The following is a 16,575-nucleotide window of genomic DNA, read 5'->3' as shown; positions in this document are numbered from 1 at the left end:
TTCATAATAATTACAATTTGATTAATATTCTTTCGAAATATTTCAAAATTAAGAAATCTTTTTCGCACAACACTCGAGAGTCTCATAACAGGAATGAAAAGAATTCTGCGATCAGAGAGGAATAAAAATTACCTAATTTGCATTATTAAACTGGTGAGTTTTTTATAAACGGCAAAATATTATAGAGCTCGTCGCGTTCGTTATCATTCCAAGCAACGAGAGAGAAAGAAAAATAAAAGTTAGGTCAGTTTCAACGAACAGAGAGCCTTGGGAATGTTACAGATTGAGTTATAAAAAAGCAAATATGACGCAGTTTCCCTCCAAATACTATCTTTAAGTCAATTATTTAGACGTTTGAATCATATATTCCTTAAAGGTATTTTTCCTGATTTTGTACACTTTTCTAAATTAGGGTATTTTTTTTATAAAATTTTATGAAAATAAAAGCTAGAAGCTATAGATCATTATGTATTCATAGAGATAAGAAGCTTTTTAAATCAAAGATTCTTTTTTAAAGAAATATATTTATTTTGAAAACTACAGAAGTCCAGCCAATTCCGGAGAATCAACGGCTGGTGCTTATTCTGCTACACAAGGCAGCTTAATTTTAGTACATTAGTGTGCAAATTACATCAATTCAATATTTTTGATGACATTCTATTTTCAGCCTTTTTGAAATGAAATATGGTAATGTTTTCATTATAAACATTTTATTGATTTTTTGAAAAGTGCGACCACTCGAGGTTGTTTTCATGTTGAATATAATTAAAACCAGGCTTCATCCTCGTTGTCAAATTAAAGAGAAATTCGTCTTCTTTATTTCTCGACCAGTTTCGACGTCACCAAGTACGTCCTAATCATGAGTTACAATTACAATCAAATAACAAACAATACAATAATGTCACATCTAAAATCATATAAATTCCATACAATTTTTAAAAAAACACCCACCTATTCATGAGGCACTTGAGGCAAGCTCCAAAGACCAAATGTAACAAATTCTAAGCCACCCCTTTGTTAAATAACACGCACATCTCACAGGTGGTAGGGAACCTTTTTGTTCCGTGAGCTAAATTTTCCCCTTTCAGCGCGTAAAATATTTTTCCACACATCACAAAGCAGGTGGCTTGGGTTACTAATAACGTTTTCTGAGCATTCCATTGCAACCGCCTCCAAAAAGAAAATTTACGCGCTGAAAGGGGAAAATTTAGCTCACGGAACAAAAAGGTTCCCTACCACCTGTGAGATGTGCGTGTTATTTAACAAAGGGGTGGCTTAGAATTTGTTACATTTGGTCTTTGGAGCTTGCCTCAAGTGCCTCATGAATAGGTGGGTGTTTTTTTAAAAATTGTATGGAATTTATATGATTTTAGATGTGACATTATTGTATTGTTTGTTATTTGATTGTAATTGTAACTCATGATTAGGACGTACTTGGTGACGTCGAAACTGGTCGAGAAATAAAGAAGACGAATTTCTCTTTAATTTGACAACGAGGATGAAGCCTGGTTTTAATTATATTCAACATTTTATTGATTGCTTACAAAACAAACTATTATACAGGAGGAACTTGAAGGATAATACTATAAGGATAATTTTCATCCATGATGGTGTCCGTGGTGACCATGGTGTCCGTGGTGTCCATGATGGCCATGGTGTCCGTGGTGTCCATGATGGCCATGGTGTCCATGGTGACCATGATGGCCATGGTGTCCGTGATGGCCATGATGGCCATGGTGTCCATGGTGACCACGGTTGGGATCAGCAGCCCTCTCTGTCCGTGAAATTTTTAACATTAAATTCCCTTCTGTCGCATCTGTGAAAATATTGTTTCAATTAAATTAGAACCGATGAACGAGTACGAATTTTATTGTTGGAAATAATTTATCGAAGAGGAATTATTATGTTTGTATTTTTTGCTTCAATTGACCTAAAGTATTCTGCCCAAAATTAATATGTGATCTTAGCCGGACTGATTAATGATGTCGAAACAATGCAAGACAATATTCTCTTTCTAAAATGTGCTTCGCACTACCAATTTTATGATTTGAATGAATACTTGAATTTTGATGTAACTCACTAATATTACAGTACAGGAAAAAACTCTTAAAAATATAAAAAAACATCATATAAATATCAATTTAATGAAACAAAAAATAAATATGAAACTTTTAATCAAATACCGACTATCCTCAAGGAAATATTGGTCAAGATTTTTTAACTTTCTAAACTAATATTTCAATTCTAAATTTTCAAAAACCCAGCAATTCTAAACTGAAAGTTTAATATTATCATATGATTTTCAAGTTTTTAAACTGATCCATTTGGCTATTTAAAGTTTGAACCTCAAAGAATGATAATAAAATGAACGAGATAAAATTTCGGAGCACACATTACCTCGTCGTAAAACGTGTTCAGTCTCAGTCAGCTCACTCCGCTGGTCGTTGAGCTGCTCATCCTTAACTGGCAGAGCGTGTGCCAGAACCACGAAAAAGAGTGCAAAAGCGAAAATAGCGGTCTTCATGTCGTACTTGGGAGACTTCGTTGGGAGAAGTGTGCTTCCTGCTCTGCGTTTAGCCCCTTTTATACCCCCCAGAGTCCGCTTTCTTTCTGGACTAGTTGCTGGGGAATTTCGGAAGATGCGAAATAAATTGCTAAGCTATAAAATCTTGTCCTCAGGAAAGTATTGACCCGCAATGGTTGAATTTTTGTTTTGACACCCTTTCTCTTAAACGCGATTGGTGAGCGCGTTATGGCGAGCGCGTTTTACGTTCGCACGACTTAACAACTTTGATGGCAGTGCAAGTTAACCTCGGATCTCACCATAAGCGGATGTAAACACACTGAGTGCAATCAAAAAATGCAAGGTGAATTCCTGCGCTGACAGCTGCACTGCGACGAGCAGATATTAGCAAAGTTAGAAACGTTTTGCGAAGGATTGCTCTAGGCAAAAATTTAAGATGAACTACGCCGTGCAATTAATTGAAGGTGTTTTCTTTATTACTAAATAATATATACAGTAAATTTTCTGAAGCTGTTTTAAACGTACAAGGAATTAGATATAACTATAAAAATTGGACTTTCTCAAAATCACAAAATAGAGAATATTATTTACTTAGCTTAATAGAGTTTTTAAAATTCAAGATTTAAATGTCTGTAATTTTAATAAATTGCAATAAATTAAACCAGGCTTCATCCTCGTCGCAAAATTGTCGTTTAATTTCTCGACTGTAATTTTATCTAGAAAAAGCAACTTTAGATCCAAAATATCAACTTAAGAACTGACTTGCAACCGTAACACTAGATACATTGCATAAATTTAATGATTCATATTTTTGCGGCTAGTACCTGGATAAGTGGATAACTCTTGATGTTCTGTGTGCAAAACAACCTCAATAAAAGGTGTTAGAGTTTTTTTTAAACTGATAATGACACAACCATCGATTGATCTTTTCAAGGAAAATCTTTTGCACAATAAGTGATAATGGTTGCTCAAAAATTTCATTATACTGTATTGAGCAACATGGTATTTAAAAAAAAAACAATAATGTAGCAACAGTTTGCCAGGTAAAATTACGTAAGTAAGGTGAATAATATATTGTGCAACATGTCCAAGGAAAGGAACCCTTCCCGAAAATGGTTTTTGAGCTGACGTAACAAACCACGCATGCGTCAAGTCGTGTTTTGTAGCAAAGCATCGCGGCGACCAATCAGATTTGCCAGCTCTCTAAATAAATATTTACATGCTTTGCATTACGTAATATAAACAAAAACAATTACGAAACATCATCCAAAATTGTATAAATTCGACGGTAAAATCCAAACTTTCGTCACTTTTGTTCTGTCGCTCCAAGTGGCTAGTTATTCTAGCTGAGACGTCCTCGAGAATTAAAATGGCTCCTATTGATGAGACCAACCCGCTGCCAAGGGGTAAGAATCTTGATTTTTGGAGGCTTATTATTTAACAATCTCCTTGCTTTTTGCTATTCTTTAATATTTTATTTAATTTTTTGATCTTTTTTACATTAAAAACTATCAAATTTGTTTCAGAATCGCTTTACGACAAGCTCCAGAGCTACATCCGAAGCCATGAGGAAGTAGACGAGCACTCCAACGGTTTTGACAGACGTAAAAATGAAGAAAGAGCTGCAAACAAGGCGGAGGACCGCAAATGCGAACGCTGCGGGCGCAAATACAAAGTGGAAATGGACAGTGATGGCAACCCAAAGCCCCTTGAAGAAAAAAACCTGTGTAAATTTCACTCAGGCAGACTCTATTACTCCAGAGAATATGACGACTATTTTTACTCCTGCTGCCACGGGGTGGAGAACCCGGCTCCGCCTTATGATGAGCTTGATTGGTGCACATCGCACAACTTTCACGTCTCTGAAAATCCAGAATTTTTCAACAAGAGTGAATTCGTGTCCACTACGGATAGTAGTGGTACGAATAAAGCAGTGTACGCGCTAGACTGTGAGATGTGCGTAACTGTCAATGGGTACGAGTGCTGTCGGGTAACCGTCGTGCGAGAAGACTACTCCATCGAATACGAGACGCTCGTCAAGCCGCACGACATGATCATCGATTACGTGACCAAACATAGTGGAATCGACGAGGAAATTATGGAACAGGGACCTAGCAAGTCTTTGCGAGAGGTTCACAGTGATTTGCTGGAGCTCATAAAAGAAGACACAATTTTGATTGGGCACAGCATCGGCAACGATTTAAAGTCGCTAAAGGTAAGAAATGTTAATTATTAAGGGCTCCTAACTAATTCACCAGTTGGGTAAGACCTTAACGTTTGAAGCCGCCAACAGATGGCGCCACCGTGTACTTTCGTCATAAATTTAATTTTAAGGCACTTCCGCTGCGATTTAAGACTTAATTCTGCTGCTGTGCATCCTGCTTCTAGAAAGATTTCTTTATACGTGCTGAAAACGAAAATCTATCCGGCCATTCACCGTAGAAATGTCTGAAATGATTTTATTAAAAAAAATACTTTTCAGGATTCTACACGGTGATTGGCTCAACCGATTTTGGTTTTCAGAACATCAAATGAAACCATATTAAGTGAAGAATGCAGAGTGGCATGATTGAGTCTGAAATCGCAGCGGAAGTAACTTATAATCGAAAGTATAAGGTGGCGCCATTTGTTGGTGGCTTCAAACACCAAGGTCTTACCCAACTGGGAAATTAGCCGCGCGATCTTTTAGGTTTTGGAGCCCTTAAAGACCGACTTTGACGAAAATTTTGAGCACACGAATCGATTCTTGAGGGTCGGATTAAGTAAATTTGATATTTTTTTCTCTTACGCTTGCGTAGTTCGCGCAAAAAGGATCATATTATTTGGCGGCAAAAAAGTTCCACGTGTGCTACGCGCGTCACGCTGGACTTTTCGTTGAAAAAATATCAAATTTACCTAATTCGACCCTCAAGAATCGATTCAAGTGCTCAAAATTTTCGTCAAAGTCGGCCTTTAATAATCAAGAATTTATTCCTGATCCTGCAATCTTTGTGGGACCATCAAATGAGCACGAATCATCCTCAAATCTAATCTAATCTTTTGAATTTAATTTACAGCTCAGCCACGACAAGCTTGTCGACACAGTCATCGTTTTCCCACACTCAAATTCCTTCAAAAGAAATTCTCTGTGGTGGTTGGCGAGAAGGTTCCTCGATCAGAGCATCCAAGACGGTACGAATGACTAAATAAAACAACCTCTGAATTTTTTTATTAAAAATTATCCATTTTTTGTTCACAGGAGATGGACATGACAGCGCAGAAGACGCCCGTACCTGTATGAAATTGATGCAGTACAAAGTGGGACTTCATGAAGAATTTTTAGATCAAATGTAGCTATTTTAAGACAAAAGACGAAAATTTTTAAACTGAGCGTTGATTAGTATTCTTAAAATTATTCTTATTCTGTTTTTATACTTTTTAAACTACTTTTCTGTATTATATTTGCATGTTTGGAAAATATAATTAATTCAATATAGATTTTAGAGCGATTTTATTTTTTCTAAGAGGCACTTTTCATAAAAATCCTACTTTTCTGATTTGAGTGCAAACGGAAAGAGAAAACGAGTAACAAAGGAAAACCCCGCACTGTGAAAGTTCCCTCTCACAATAATTTCCCCCTAGGCCATGAATTCATTCCTTTAATTTTTTGAATTATTTTCAAAGAGTGACAAAAATTGTAAGCATCCCATTTAGAAAAGAAAAATATAAATTTTATTTATCTTCTCGAATGCTGCATACTTTGTGGAGTTAACTTGCTGAACGATTGCTGAAGGGGCAGAAAAAGCTAAGAGCTAGTTTGATTCTATTTTTGCCTATTTTATTTTCTTGATTTTCGTCTTTGGGTGAAGCCATATTGTGTAATAAAAATCTTAATTGCTTATTCATGCTATTTAAAAATTAATTTGCTGGCTCAAGTGGTCATTCACAATTTTGGTGCTAAATTAGCACCTCCAAATGATGAAACCATATATTTATGCAACCTGCACAACATTTACGCATTGGTGTTGCATATGTACCAGCGGAAATTATTCTTTTAGACTTTTCTTGAGTAGAAAAAATTAAAAAATATATTATTTAAGAGTCCTAAATTTTTATCACATCAATACTTAACAGAAATTTAAATTAAAAGCACTTTTCATGAATAAAAAATTGAATGTCGAGAGAAAAAATTAGATTTTAGCAACATAAATCCATCGTATTTTAGGCTTACTTAACCTAATTCTCTTAACAATGGTTGTATATTGAAAAAATACTTGTTTTGATTATTTTTTAAGCATTTAGTAAATGTTAAAGGCTTTCTCAGCTAACGGAGCTGAAAATTATAAATTTATTGAGCTATAGGCAACCTGCTGGGCACAGTAGTCTCGCGTGTTGCATACTTCTGATTACTGGAGTAAATTCTCCTCTGGTCATGTTTCGCTAATGCAGATTGACATAAAAATCCAATAGAAAGCACTTTAGCTGAGGTTGTTTATAAATGCCACTTTTTTCAGACGTGCGGAAATTGCAGGAATCATATTCACTACGGTTGATTTTTTTATGTAAAAACTATGAGCTTCAAACATAACTACGGAATTTCTTATCTAAATTTACAATAATATTAGATAGAGAAGACAGAACTAAAAAACTTATTTATTATTTATTGCTAGGGCATTTTAACATACTTTTTATGATTTATAATTTGTACCAATGAAATCTGTATATCATATAGTGAGAAAGGTGAAATGAACAAAAAATACGTAATTTTAATGACGCGTTTATTCAGTACAACAGCCTTGCAATGCATAAAACCAATACATCAATAGTTTTTTTTTATTATAAACTACAATCACACCTATCAATTGGTTCTTGATACATCTAGGTCCGGTTTACAATTGGGAAAAAATAAGTATGTAAGTATTTTGCATTTCCAATGCCCGACAAATATCACCTTTAAAAATTTGCGACCCTAATAATATGAATCGTAGTCTAGTCCACGACCGTAATAATTGCTATCATAGTGTGGATAGTTCCAGTTATTTCTATCTGCCCATCGATTTCCCCAGTCTTCAAACCCTGAATGCAGATCACGACCGTAATAATTATTTCTGTTCATTTGACAAGGAGGCGGAGGTGGGGGCTGACATCTACCAGAAGAGCATTGGCTGCACGAATTACAGCACGAACAACAGCTGTTGCAAGACTCACATGCAGGCCCATTTCTAGAACATCCACCTCCTCCAGGGTTATTACCCCAGCCAGGGTGACCACCCCCTCCGGGATTACTGCCTCCCCCAGGGTTATTACCCCAGCCTGGGTGACCACCCCCTCCAGGGGGATTGCCTCCTCCAGGTTGATTACCACCGGGTGAAGGCCTATTTCCGTAGTGGTAGTCATACCATTGTTGAAATTCTGCCGCAAAATTTTCAGCTTGTGTCTTTTCTGATTGCAAAGGTCCAATTCTTGGTGGGAAATCAGTCTTTAGGAAATGCCTGATTCCCGCATTTTGCTGGCTTAGTTTTTCAGTCAACGGGCCTGAAATGGAATAAAGAATTTAACCATCAGAACAAAAAATATTTTATTTTGGTCATCACATAATTCGAAGCCATTTTTAAATAGATTGAGAAAAAACGGCTATTTGTAACAAATTTTTAACTTAACTGAGATAACTATGTCACAAAATACTCACGTGTAACATCTTCGACGACGCTGTTGTTTTGATGGACATTGTTGACGTCAGCACAAACGACAGTGTTTAAAATAAGAGCAACTGCTACGACTATGCGCGAATCCATCTTAATTGATTTTCTGGCGCTGTTACGAGCCCTAGATTATCACATAAAAAAGAAAATAGTATCCAGTGCCAAGTTAAATGATAAGCTTACCATCGTCGTTAACTCTTTGGAGCTGCTTCTCAAAGAATAAAACGAGTTTTGGTGAGATGAAGAACGAGAAGGGATTTTCGCCGCCTATTTTCCACCTCCATTCTCACTTTTTCCCTTCTCTTTAGCGAATATTCACAGAGGAGGGGTAGAGAGGAGTAGGGAAAAATGGTGAAAAAATCCCTCGGACTCTGGCAGCAAGTGGGTGTTGTATTTTTTTTTTACCAAAATCTTTTTGATGTGAAATTTACCAATCACCAATTCATGCGTGTTTTCTTTATAGAATAGAATAACTTTAATGACTTTGGACATGGTGTTACTAGGCATTTTTTCTCCTCCAATGAATACTTTTAATCATTAAAATTGTTAAATAGTGTTCCTTTTTTAATCTTTAAACATTTTGAAATTTACATCTGCAAAATTGAAACTAAAATTTTTAAGTGGCTTTGCTCTTTTAGCTCAAAATCATTTGTGTCCAGATTGGTGCACTGAAAATAAATTTATACTGCTCTCGACTCCTAAATATGCGATTAGTTTATTCAAACAAAAGACCGTGAGCTGGCAGGCACAATCGATATCCGACTCAAAAACGATCGCCGGTGGGAGCGGTTTCGGCGAACAAGCCTCTTGGTTCAGGGCTGTCGTCAAAAGGTGAACGACCTGACGTCCGATTTCAAGGACAAGAGAGACACGAAATTTTCCAAGCCACACCTTTTGCCCCTATGGCAAGTGCGTCGCAGGAGGTTGAATTTTTTGCTTATTAAAATGTTTTTTGTGACTTTTCTGGTTATTATTTGAAAAATTTCGAGATACATTTTTTAAAATTTGATATCATTTCAAAGAAAAAATTATCAAGATTTAGTTCTAAACTGTTATTTTTATTTGGAGTTTTCTGTTTGCAAAAATCTGATTATCTAGCAAATTGCCATTTAATTTTGTGTAAGGAAAAGTAAATCGTTTTGCAAAATCAAACAAATAACTTAAGGGAGAATACATAATGGAAAATACTTTGTTTTGTAACTGTCTACATGTGGTAGATTGTCTACACTTTTTATTTTTCATATCAGCACATTCTTACAAACAATTACACAACAATCGATTCCTTTAACGGAAGCAGCCTTGAACGATATTTCAGCAATAATAAACGTGCTCTTTTTCACTTTAAACGCATCCACAGTAATTTCTATTGCAAAAAACTTTTCCCCCGCCACAAAGAAGCCCCCCAATGTCGTCACTATCGTTACCATTATCGTTGAAATTATTATTCCAGGAATCCCCAAAATCATCGTAATCACCCCAGTTATTCCACGAACCCGACGAACCCCAAGAGCCCCAGTTATTATAGCTATATTGGTCATCAAATGGATTGCTCATGAAACTACATTGCACCCTCGGAGCAGGCGATGGATATCCGCAGGGTGAAACTCCAAAGAAGTTATTTTTGTTGCAACCCCAAGCAGGGGGACGTCCAAATGGCGGCCTTGAAGGTCTTCCGCCACAGCCACCTGGCCTCCATCCACCGAAGTTAGGCCTGCCGAATCCGGGTCTTCCAAATCCGGGTCTCCCGAATCCGTTGCCTGTAATATTAAGATTGCAGTAGTTTAATTTTCAACATGAAAGAGGCTATGATAGCACGGTCCATAAATTAAATTTAGCAGCTGCTTTAAATAAATTTTTGGAGTGAAATATATATTTAATTTTCAATTTTAGCATCAAACAATTCAACATGAGCATCTTGTTTAAAAGCGTTTTCAGACTTATTCACCTCCGTGTCCGTTGTTGCAGTTGTTGCCATTGTTCCAGTTGTTCCAATTGCCGTTGTTGCAATTGCAGCCTTGGCTGCCACCGCCGCCGCCGCCGCCTGGGCTTCCGCCACCTCCACCGCCGCCGCCTCCGGGGCCGCCGCCTCCTGGGCCGCCGCCTCCGGGGCCACCGCCGCCGCCTCCACCTGGGCCGCCGCCTCCGGGGCCACCGCCTCCTGGGCCACCGCCTCCTGGGCCGCCGCCGCCTCCTGGGCCGCCGCCTCCGGGGCCACCGCCTCCTGGGCCACCGCCTCCTGGGCCGCCGCCTCCTGGGCCGCCGCCTCCTGGGCCACCGCCTCCTGGGCCGCCGCCGCCTCCTGGGCCACCGCCGCCGCCTCCTGGGCCGCCACCTCCGGGGCCGCCGCCGCCGCCTCCTGGGCCACCACCTCCTGGGCCGCCGCCTCCTGGGCCACCGCCGCCGCCTCCACCTGGGCCGCCGCCTCCGGGGCCACCACCTCCTGGGCCACCGCCGCCGCCTCCACCTGGGCCGCCGCCGCCTCCACCTGGGCCACCGCCGCCGCCGCCTCCTGGGCCACCGCCGCCGCCTCCACCTGGGCCGCCGCCTCCACCTGGGCCACCGCCGCCGCCTCCACCTGGGCCGCCGCCGCCTCCACCTGGGCCGCCGCCGCCGCCGCCTCCTGGGCCACCGCCGCCGCTTCCTGGGCCGCCGCCTCCTGGGCCGCCGCCTCCTGGGCCACCGCCTCCTGGGCCACCGCCACCGCCTCCTGGGCCGCCGCCGCCTCCACCTGGGCCGCCGCCTCCGGGGCCGCCGCCTCCTGGGCCGCCGCCTCCTGGGCCGCCGCCTCCTGGGCCGCCGCCTCCGGGGCCACCGCCGCCGCCTCCACCTGGGCCGCCGCCTCCGGGGCCACCGCCTCCTGGGCCACCGCCTCCGGCGCCACCGCCTCCTGGGCCGCCGCCTCCTGGGCCGCCGCCTCCGGGGCCGCCGCCTCCTGGGCCGCCGCCTCCTGGGCCGCCGCCTCCTGGGCCGCCGCCTCCGGGGCCACCGCCGCCGCCTCCACCTGGGCCGCCGCCTCCGGGGCCACCGCCTCCTGGGCCACCGCCTCCGGCGCCACCGCCTCCTGGGCCGCCGCCTCCTGGGCCGCCGCCGCCTCCTGGGCCACCGCCGCCGCCTCCTGGGCCGCCGCCTCCTGGGCCGCCGCCTCCGGGGCCACCGCCTCCTGGGCCACCGCCTCCTGGGCCGCCGCCGCCGCCTCCTGGGCCGCCGCCGCCTCCTGGGCCACCGCCTCCGGGGCCACCGCCTCCTGGGCCGCCGCCTCCTGGGCCGCCGCCTCCTGGGCCGCCGCCTCCTGGGCCACCGCCGCCGCCTCCACCTGGGCCACCGCCGCCGCCTCCTGGGCCACCGCCGCCGCCTCCTGGGCCACCGCCGCCGCCTCCGGGGCCACCGCCTCCTGGGCCGCCGCCTCCGGGGCCACCGCCTCCTGGGCCGCCGCCGCCTCCTGGGCCACCGCCGCCGCCTCCTGGGCCACCGCCGCCGCCTCCTGGGCCGCCGCCTCCTGGGCCGCCGCCTCCGGGGCCACCGCCTCCTGGGCCGCCGCCGCCTCCACCTGGGCCGCCGCCGCCTCCTGGGCCACCGCCACCGCCGCCGCCGCCTCCTGGGCCACCGCCACCGCCTCCTGGGCCGCCGCCTCCTGGGCCGCCGCCGCCGCCTCCTGGGCCACCGCCACCGCCGCCGCCGCCTCCTGGGCCACCGCCACCGCCTCCTGGGCCGCCGCCTCCTGGGCCGCCGCCGCCGCCTCCTGGGCCACCGCCACCGCCGCCGCCGCCTCCTGGGCCACCGCCACCGCCTCCTGGGCCGCCGCCGCCGCCTCCTGGGCCACCGCCACCGCCGCCGCCGCCTCCTGGGCCACCGCCACCGCCTCCTGGGCCGCCGCCGCCGCCTCCTGGGCCACCGCCGCCGCCTCCTGGGCCGCCGCCGCCTCCTGGGCCGCCACCGCCGCCGCCTGGGCCGCCGCCGCCTCCACCTGGGCCGCCGCCGCCTCCTGGGCCACCGCCACCGCCTCCTGGGCCGCCGCCGCCGCCTCCTGGGCCACCGCCACCGCCTCCTGGGCCGCCGCCTCCTGGGCCGCCGCCGCCGCCTCCTGGGCCACCGCCGCCGCCTCCTGGGCCACCGCCACCGCCGCCGCCGCCTCCTGGGCCACCGCCACCGCCTCCTGGGCCGCCGCCTCCTGGGCCGCCGCCGCCGCCTCCTGGGCCACCGCCACCGCCTCCTGGGCCGCCGCCGCCTCCACCTGGGCCGCCGCCGCCTCCTGGGCCACCGCCACCGCCGCCGCCGCCTCCTGGGCCACCGCCACCGCCTCCTGGGCCGCCGCCGCCGCCTCCTGGGCCACCGCCACCGCCGCCGCCGCCTCCTGGGCCACCGCCACCGCCTCCTGGGCCGCCGCCTCCTGGGCCACCGCCACCGCCTCCTGGGCCGCCGCCGCCGCCGCCACCACCGCCGCCTTGCCTGCCGGTGCCACCTGCCTTACCAGTGCTGCCAGGGTTCGTGTCAAGTGCAGAAACTCCGGAGAATATGTCAGGATCTGTTTCAATGGTTTCACCATCGGCTTGTCGAGCTCTTCTGCGAAGTGATCCTCCTGTGCCGAGGTTGATTCTTGAGCTCATTCCACCGCCTTGCTGAGCGGAATTTAGCTCTGCGTGAAAGTCGTTAATTTGCTCATCAGCGGTCAATCGTTTGTAATTGTATTCTTTGCTGGGCCATTCATTTTTGAACCAACCTGCAGATCTAGACAATGCCTCTTGATCACCATTATCAATGGCATCAGAGTGCCCTGAAAGAACGTGTTGGTTTCCATTTAGTTCTGTCAAATTAATAATTGCATGTTGGTACAAAAATACATGTTGTAGACGAATTTAAATAAAATATGTTTAGCTTTTGAGCAGAATATCAAAGTAGGGAGTAACGAGAAAATTTAGAGCACTAGATATATAGTAAAAATAAATGAGTAACTTACGTGTACTTGATTCGCCATGCACGTGGAATACTAGTATGCTCGCTAAGAGCGATAGAGTGAGAGCTTTTAACGCCAACCCCATCATTGGGGTGCGCTACGGCGAACTCAGAGCGAAAGACCGGCAGAAGCAAGAGAAACAGAAAGTGAATGAGGCAGCTGCTTTTATATCTTACTCTTCGTTCTTTTCTTCCAAAGCAGAATTCGGGAGAGCAAAAAAGCCGAGAAGAGGGGAACCAAAGAAATACGCGAGGAAAAGGATCCTCCGCCCATTCTCCAAAAGTCAACTCCCTCCCAAATACTTTTTTGATTTGATTTTTTCGCTGTGATTTTTCGTCAATCCTTTAAAAGCTTATAAGTCTAAAAATATGATTTAAATGAAATAATCTGAATAAAACGGCCAATTATTTTTGGAAATTCGTATTTTTAATTTCGTTAATTTGGGTGACGCTTCCCGACAAAACATTTTAAAACACACGCAAATAGTCTTGCCTGTTGTTTTCCACTTAAAAATTGCCTAATTATGCTGCAAATTTACAAACTTGAAATTTTTACAAGAGCATTTCTAACGATAAAGACAAGTCCGATTATATCTTCATCTATAATTTATTTATTTTACTCTTCTCACTAGATAGGAAACTTCACATTCTTGCATTCTCTTCTACTTTGGAACAGATTTTTGGTAATATATTTTTAAAGAGCAATTTGGGCCAACTCTCAAATTTTCTGGAATTTGACTTACTTCAAATTACATAATTAATTTAAGCATCTCTATTTGTTATATTGAAACTTTTAAACTCTAACGAGTTTTGAATAAATAATTAAATAAGCCTTTTTTCCCCACTTTTCCCGTTCATTTCATTTTGTCCAGATCAAATCCAGAAGTGGTTGTGCACCGGATGAGGCTGGAGTGAAGCCGGTCGCTGATGATACGGTTTGAACAGAAGGTGAGAGAGCAATCCTTTCTCGTGATGCGGAGATGAGCGGCACGTTTACGGCGCTGACTATATGAACAAATTCTGTTCCTGAAACTTCATTATTTGATACAGTAAGATAACGAAAATATTAAATAATTAAATAAAAACACAAATTACAGCTTGTTGCGAATATCTGCAACACAGCTATACCAAAAATACATGATTAGTGCCCTCCAACCCCTTAGCTTACAGCCCGCAGAACTGGAGCGACTTTTTGGCCTCGCCGAGCCCTCTCGCTGCCGCCGAGCCATCCCTCTTAACTCATAGTCGCGGCGGCTGTCTCTCATGATCAATCGTTTCTCAGATATTATTTAATTCTTACTATTTTGCTCTAATTCCTTCATCGGCTAGGATGAGGGCCCAAACTAGGATTTCCTCGTTAACAATTGATAATTCCCGGAGCCAATCTTAATTATTCAACGTCGAGAGCCACGCGAAGCCACAAGCCGAGAATAATCAGAACATGCCACGGTAATATCACTTTAAAAAATATTTAATGAGCTTTAAGACAGAAAAAGGCTGCTCCTTAAGTGAGCCTTTAATTAATGATGAAATAAACAAATTACTTTATCGTTCCTTTAATTATATTGCTGGTCAAGACAAAGACAAACAGCCGAGAATTGGGCTTAGAAATTAAGTTGTTTGATTTATTGTTCAGAGTGTGACTCTAACAGAGAGAAAAGAGAGAAAAGGACTTTCGATCGCGAAATTTGCAATAATTACGTTACTGAAGTTAATAAGTTAACGTGGACGAGACTTTGAAAATAAAATATCAATTCTTACTGTGACCGACAAGGCAAAAGAGGGGCAACTAGTAGGCAGAGGCGCAGGAGAGATGCTGCTCGGCAGAGGCCAGGAAAACGTCTGCGGTCCGAGCCGGCGAAAGCCGCCTCGAAGCTCGGGGGGTGGTGTGACACCGCTTGGGGTATCACGTGCCAGCCAGTGATGGGAAAAATACAGTTTGGGGCGCCAAAGTTACTTTAAGTTCAACAGTGCTTGCTTGTCGTTTAAGGAAAAATAAAGAAATGCAGCGGCCAAATGTATTCCCCACCTGATGTATTATTAAATTTGCTCCTTCAGAGCATACCCCTCCAACGCTCACGACAGCGAGAGGGGTTACTTGTTACCGAGCCACGTCTTTCCGTTACAGAAAGACCAATTTAATACATAAAACGGTGTGGTTCTTGGGTAGCGGCCGGAGCGTCCGGCGGCCGCGCGCCGCGCCTTAGGTCTGCATCTGCAGGCGCATGTTGGGGCAAATCAGGCCGAGTCATGTCACGACACAGCTGCACATGTTTATTTTTAATTTTCAGTGGCTCTAAAAACGATGGAAATTATTTTGAATTACAATTATGAATCGTTTCTATCTATTTTGCCATTGCTTATGGTGATTGATCTTCCTACTCACTTTTACTTAAGAATGAGGTAACAATTATTAAAAAAAATTGAACACCACATTTTAAGAACATCTAAAAACTATCGGGAAGTTGAGTAATCTGTTCTTTCTTTTTGAGAGAAGGTTGATTGGTCACAATTTACTTTGAGTAGTCGTGAAGTCCAGTATTTGTTTTATAAAGTAAATAAATTTTCTATATATAAAGTTCAATAGCACCTCTCATGAAATAATTAATGACACCCTAATGATTGATGTATTATCAAATATTTAATTAATGATTAGAATTTATGTCCCTTTTATCTATTATTGTTTTTGGGAACGACTTCTTGCTGCATGTTTGTTATTTGCTGCGGAAGAGTGGAAGAACCGGTTAAAGCATAAAATGATTTAAATATTTTATAGCAAGCGCATTGGATTGATGTCTGAGCTCTGCCCTTTTCATGAGGGCGATAGACTCGCCTTTTTCTAGGAAGAAAAGCACGTGGCCCGAACGGCTAGAGAAGAAACATTATTTTTAATAAAACGAACCACCGTCCACACACTTGATTGCCTTGAACCTGAGCGGACGAAGAAAGCCACACACAAGCATCCCAAATGAATTTCTAATCTGTCAGCTCGGCACGTGCGCACAGGGTTCGCAAAAACCCGCATTTTACCGGATAAAACCCACTGCATTGCAAAAAAAACTGTTTTTTGCGGGTTTTTCTGCAATTTTGCGCATGTTTCCGAAACACATGCATTCTTTTGGAAAATAAAAAAATCTCATAGTGGATGACCAAAAGTAGGGATTTTTCAAAATCACCAAAATCAGTATTAGAGCCACTGGTTTCACCAAAACACTGAAAATTTTAACACTCAACGTAATTTTCTAAAATTTCAGACTCTTTTGTAGCGAAAATTGACTATTTTTGGGTTAAATTCGGAAAAATGCGGAAAAACCCAAGACTGGTGCGTTTTTCCAGCCGGTTTTTTGCGCAAAACAACAGTGGTGCATTTTTGCGCATTGCAAAATTGGCGAACCCTGCGTGCGCATGGTTATGCGTAAG

At 44.4% G+C, this 16,575-nt stretch overlaps 2 protein-coding genes and 2 long non-coding RNA genes across 4 annotated transcripts; 2 read left to right on the top strand and 2 right to left on the bottom strand.

Annotated features, from left to right (window-relative positions):
• Window positions 1-783: 783 nt before the first annotated feature.
• LOC135943336 (uncharacterized) lies at window positions 784-2,537 on the bottom strand. The gene is made up of 2 exons (XR_010575190.1): window positions 2,398-2,537; window positions 784-1,816 (listed from the first exon to the last, which is right to left on the bottom strand). It is a non-coding gene; the product is annotated as an uncharacterized LOC135943336 (long non-coding RNA).
• A 1,868-nt stretch (window positions 2,538-4,405) lies between these two features.
• LOC135944552 (uncharacterized) lies at window positions 4,406-5,979 on the top strand. Its single transcript, XM_065491580.1, has 3 exons — window positions 4,406-4,739; window positions 5,581-5,695; window positions 5,763-5,979. Exons 1-3 carry the CDS (start codon window positions 4,479-4,481, stop codon window positions 5,855-5,857), a joined length of 471 nt encoding a protein of 156 aa, XP_065347652.1. The 5' UTR covers window positions 4,406-4,478; the 3' UTR covers window positions 5,858-5,979.
• Window positions 5,980-7,267: 1,288 nt separating this feature from the next.
• On the bottom strand, window positions 7,268-8,445 carry LOC135942633 (uncharacterized). Its single transcript, XR_010575114.1, has 3 exons — window positions 8,389-8,445; window positions 8,193-8,329; window positions 7,268-8,038 (listed from the first exon to the last, which is right to left on the bottom strand). It is a non-coding gene; the product is annotated as an uncharacterized LOC135942633 (long non-coding RNA).
• Window positions 8,446-9,857: 1,412 nt separating this feature from the next.
• On the top strand, window positions 9,858-12,825 carry LOC135942488 (basic proline-rich protein-like). The gene is made up of 3 exons (XM_065488618.1): window positions 9,858-9,909; window positions 10,364-10,826; window positions 11,439-12,825. Exons 1-3 carry the CDS (start codon window positions 9,858-9,860, stop codon window positions 12,823-12,825), a joined length of 1,902 nt encoding a protein of 633 aa, XP_065344690.1.
• The last annotated feature ends 3,750 nt before the right edge of the window (window positions 12,826-16,575 follow it).

The sequence above is a fragment of the Cloeon dipterum genome, chromosome 4, assembly GCF_949628265.1.
Source record: "Cloeon dipterum chromosome 4, ieCloDipt1.1, whole genome shotgun sequence".
Lineage (NCBI taxonomy): Eukaryota > Metazoa > Arthropoda > Insecta > Ephemeroptera > Baetidae > Cloeon > Cloeon dipterum.
The sequence above is the reverse complement of the archived record's forward strand: the minus strand, read 5'-3'. Positions and strand labels throughout refer to the sequence as shown.

Coding starts and splice junctions, on each gene's coding strand:
- LOC135944552 (XM_065491580.1), top strand. CDS start 4,479: ATGTGCGTAACTGTCAATGGGTACGAGTGCTGTCGGGTAACCGTCGTG. Junction 4,740..5,580: donor ACGATTTAAAGTCGCTAAAG/GTAAGAAATGTT, acceptor TTTAATTTACAG/CTCAGCCACGACAAGCTTGT. Junction 5,696..5,762: donor CGATCAGAGCATCCAAGACG/GTACGAATGACT, acceptor TTTTGTTCACAG/GAGATGGACATGACAGCGCA.
- LOC135942488 (XM_065488618.1), top strand. CDS start 9,858: ATGGCGGCCTTGAAGGTCTTCCGCCACAGCCACCTGGCCTCCATCCAC. Junction 9,910..10,363: donor CCTGGCCTCCATCCACCGAA/GTTAGGCCTGCC, acceptor GGCCACCGCCTC/CTGGGCCACCGCCTCCTGGG. Junction 10,827..11,438: donor CCGCCGCCGCCGCCGCCTCC/TGGGCCACCGCC, acceptor ACCGCCTCCGGG/GCCACCGCCTCCTGGGCCGC.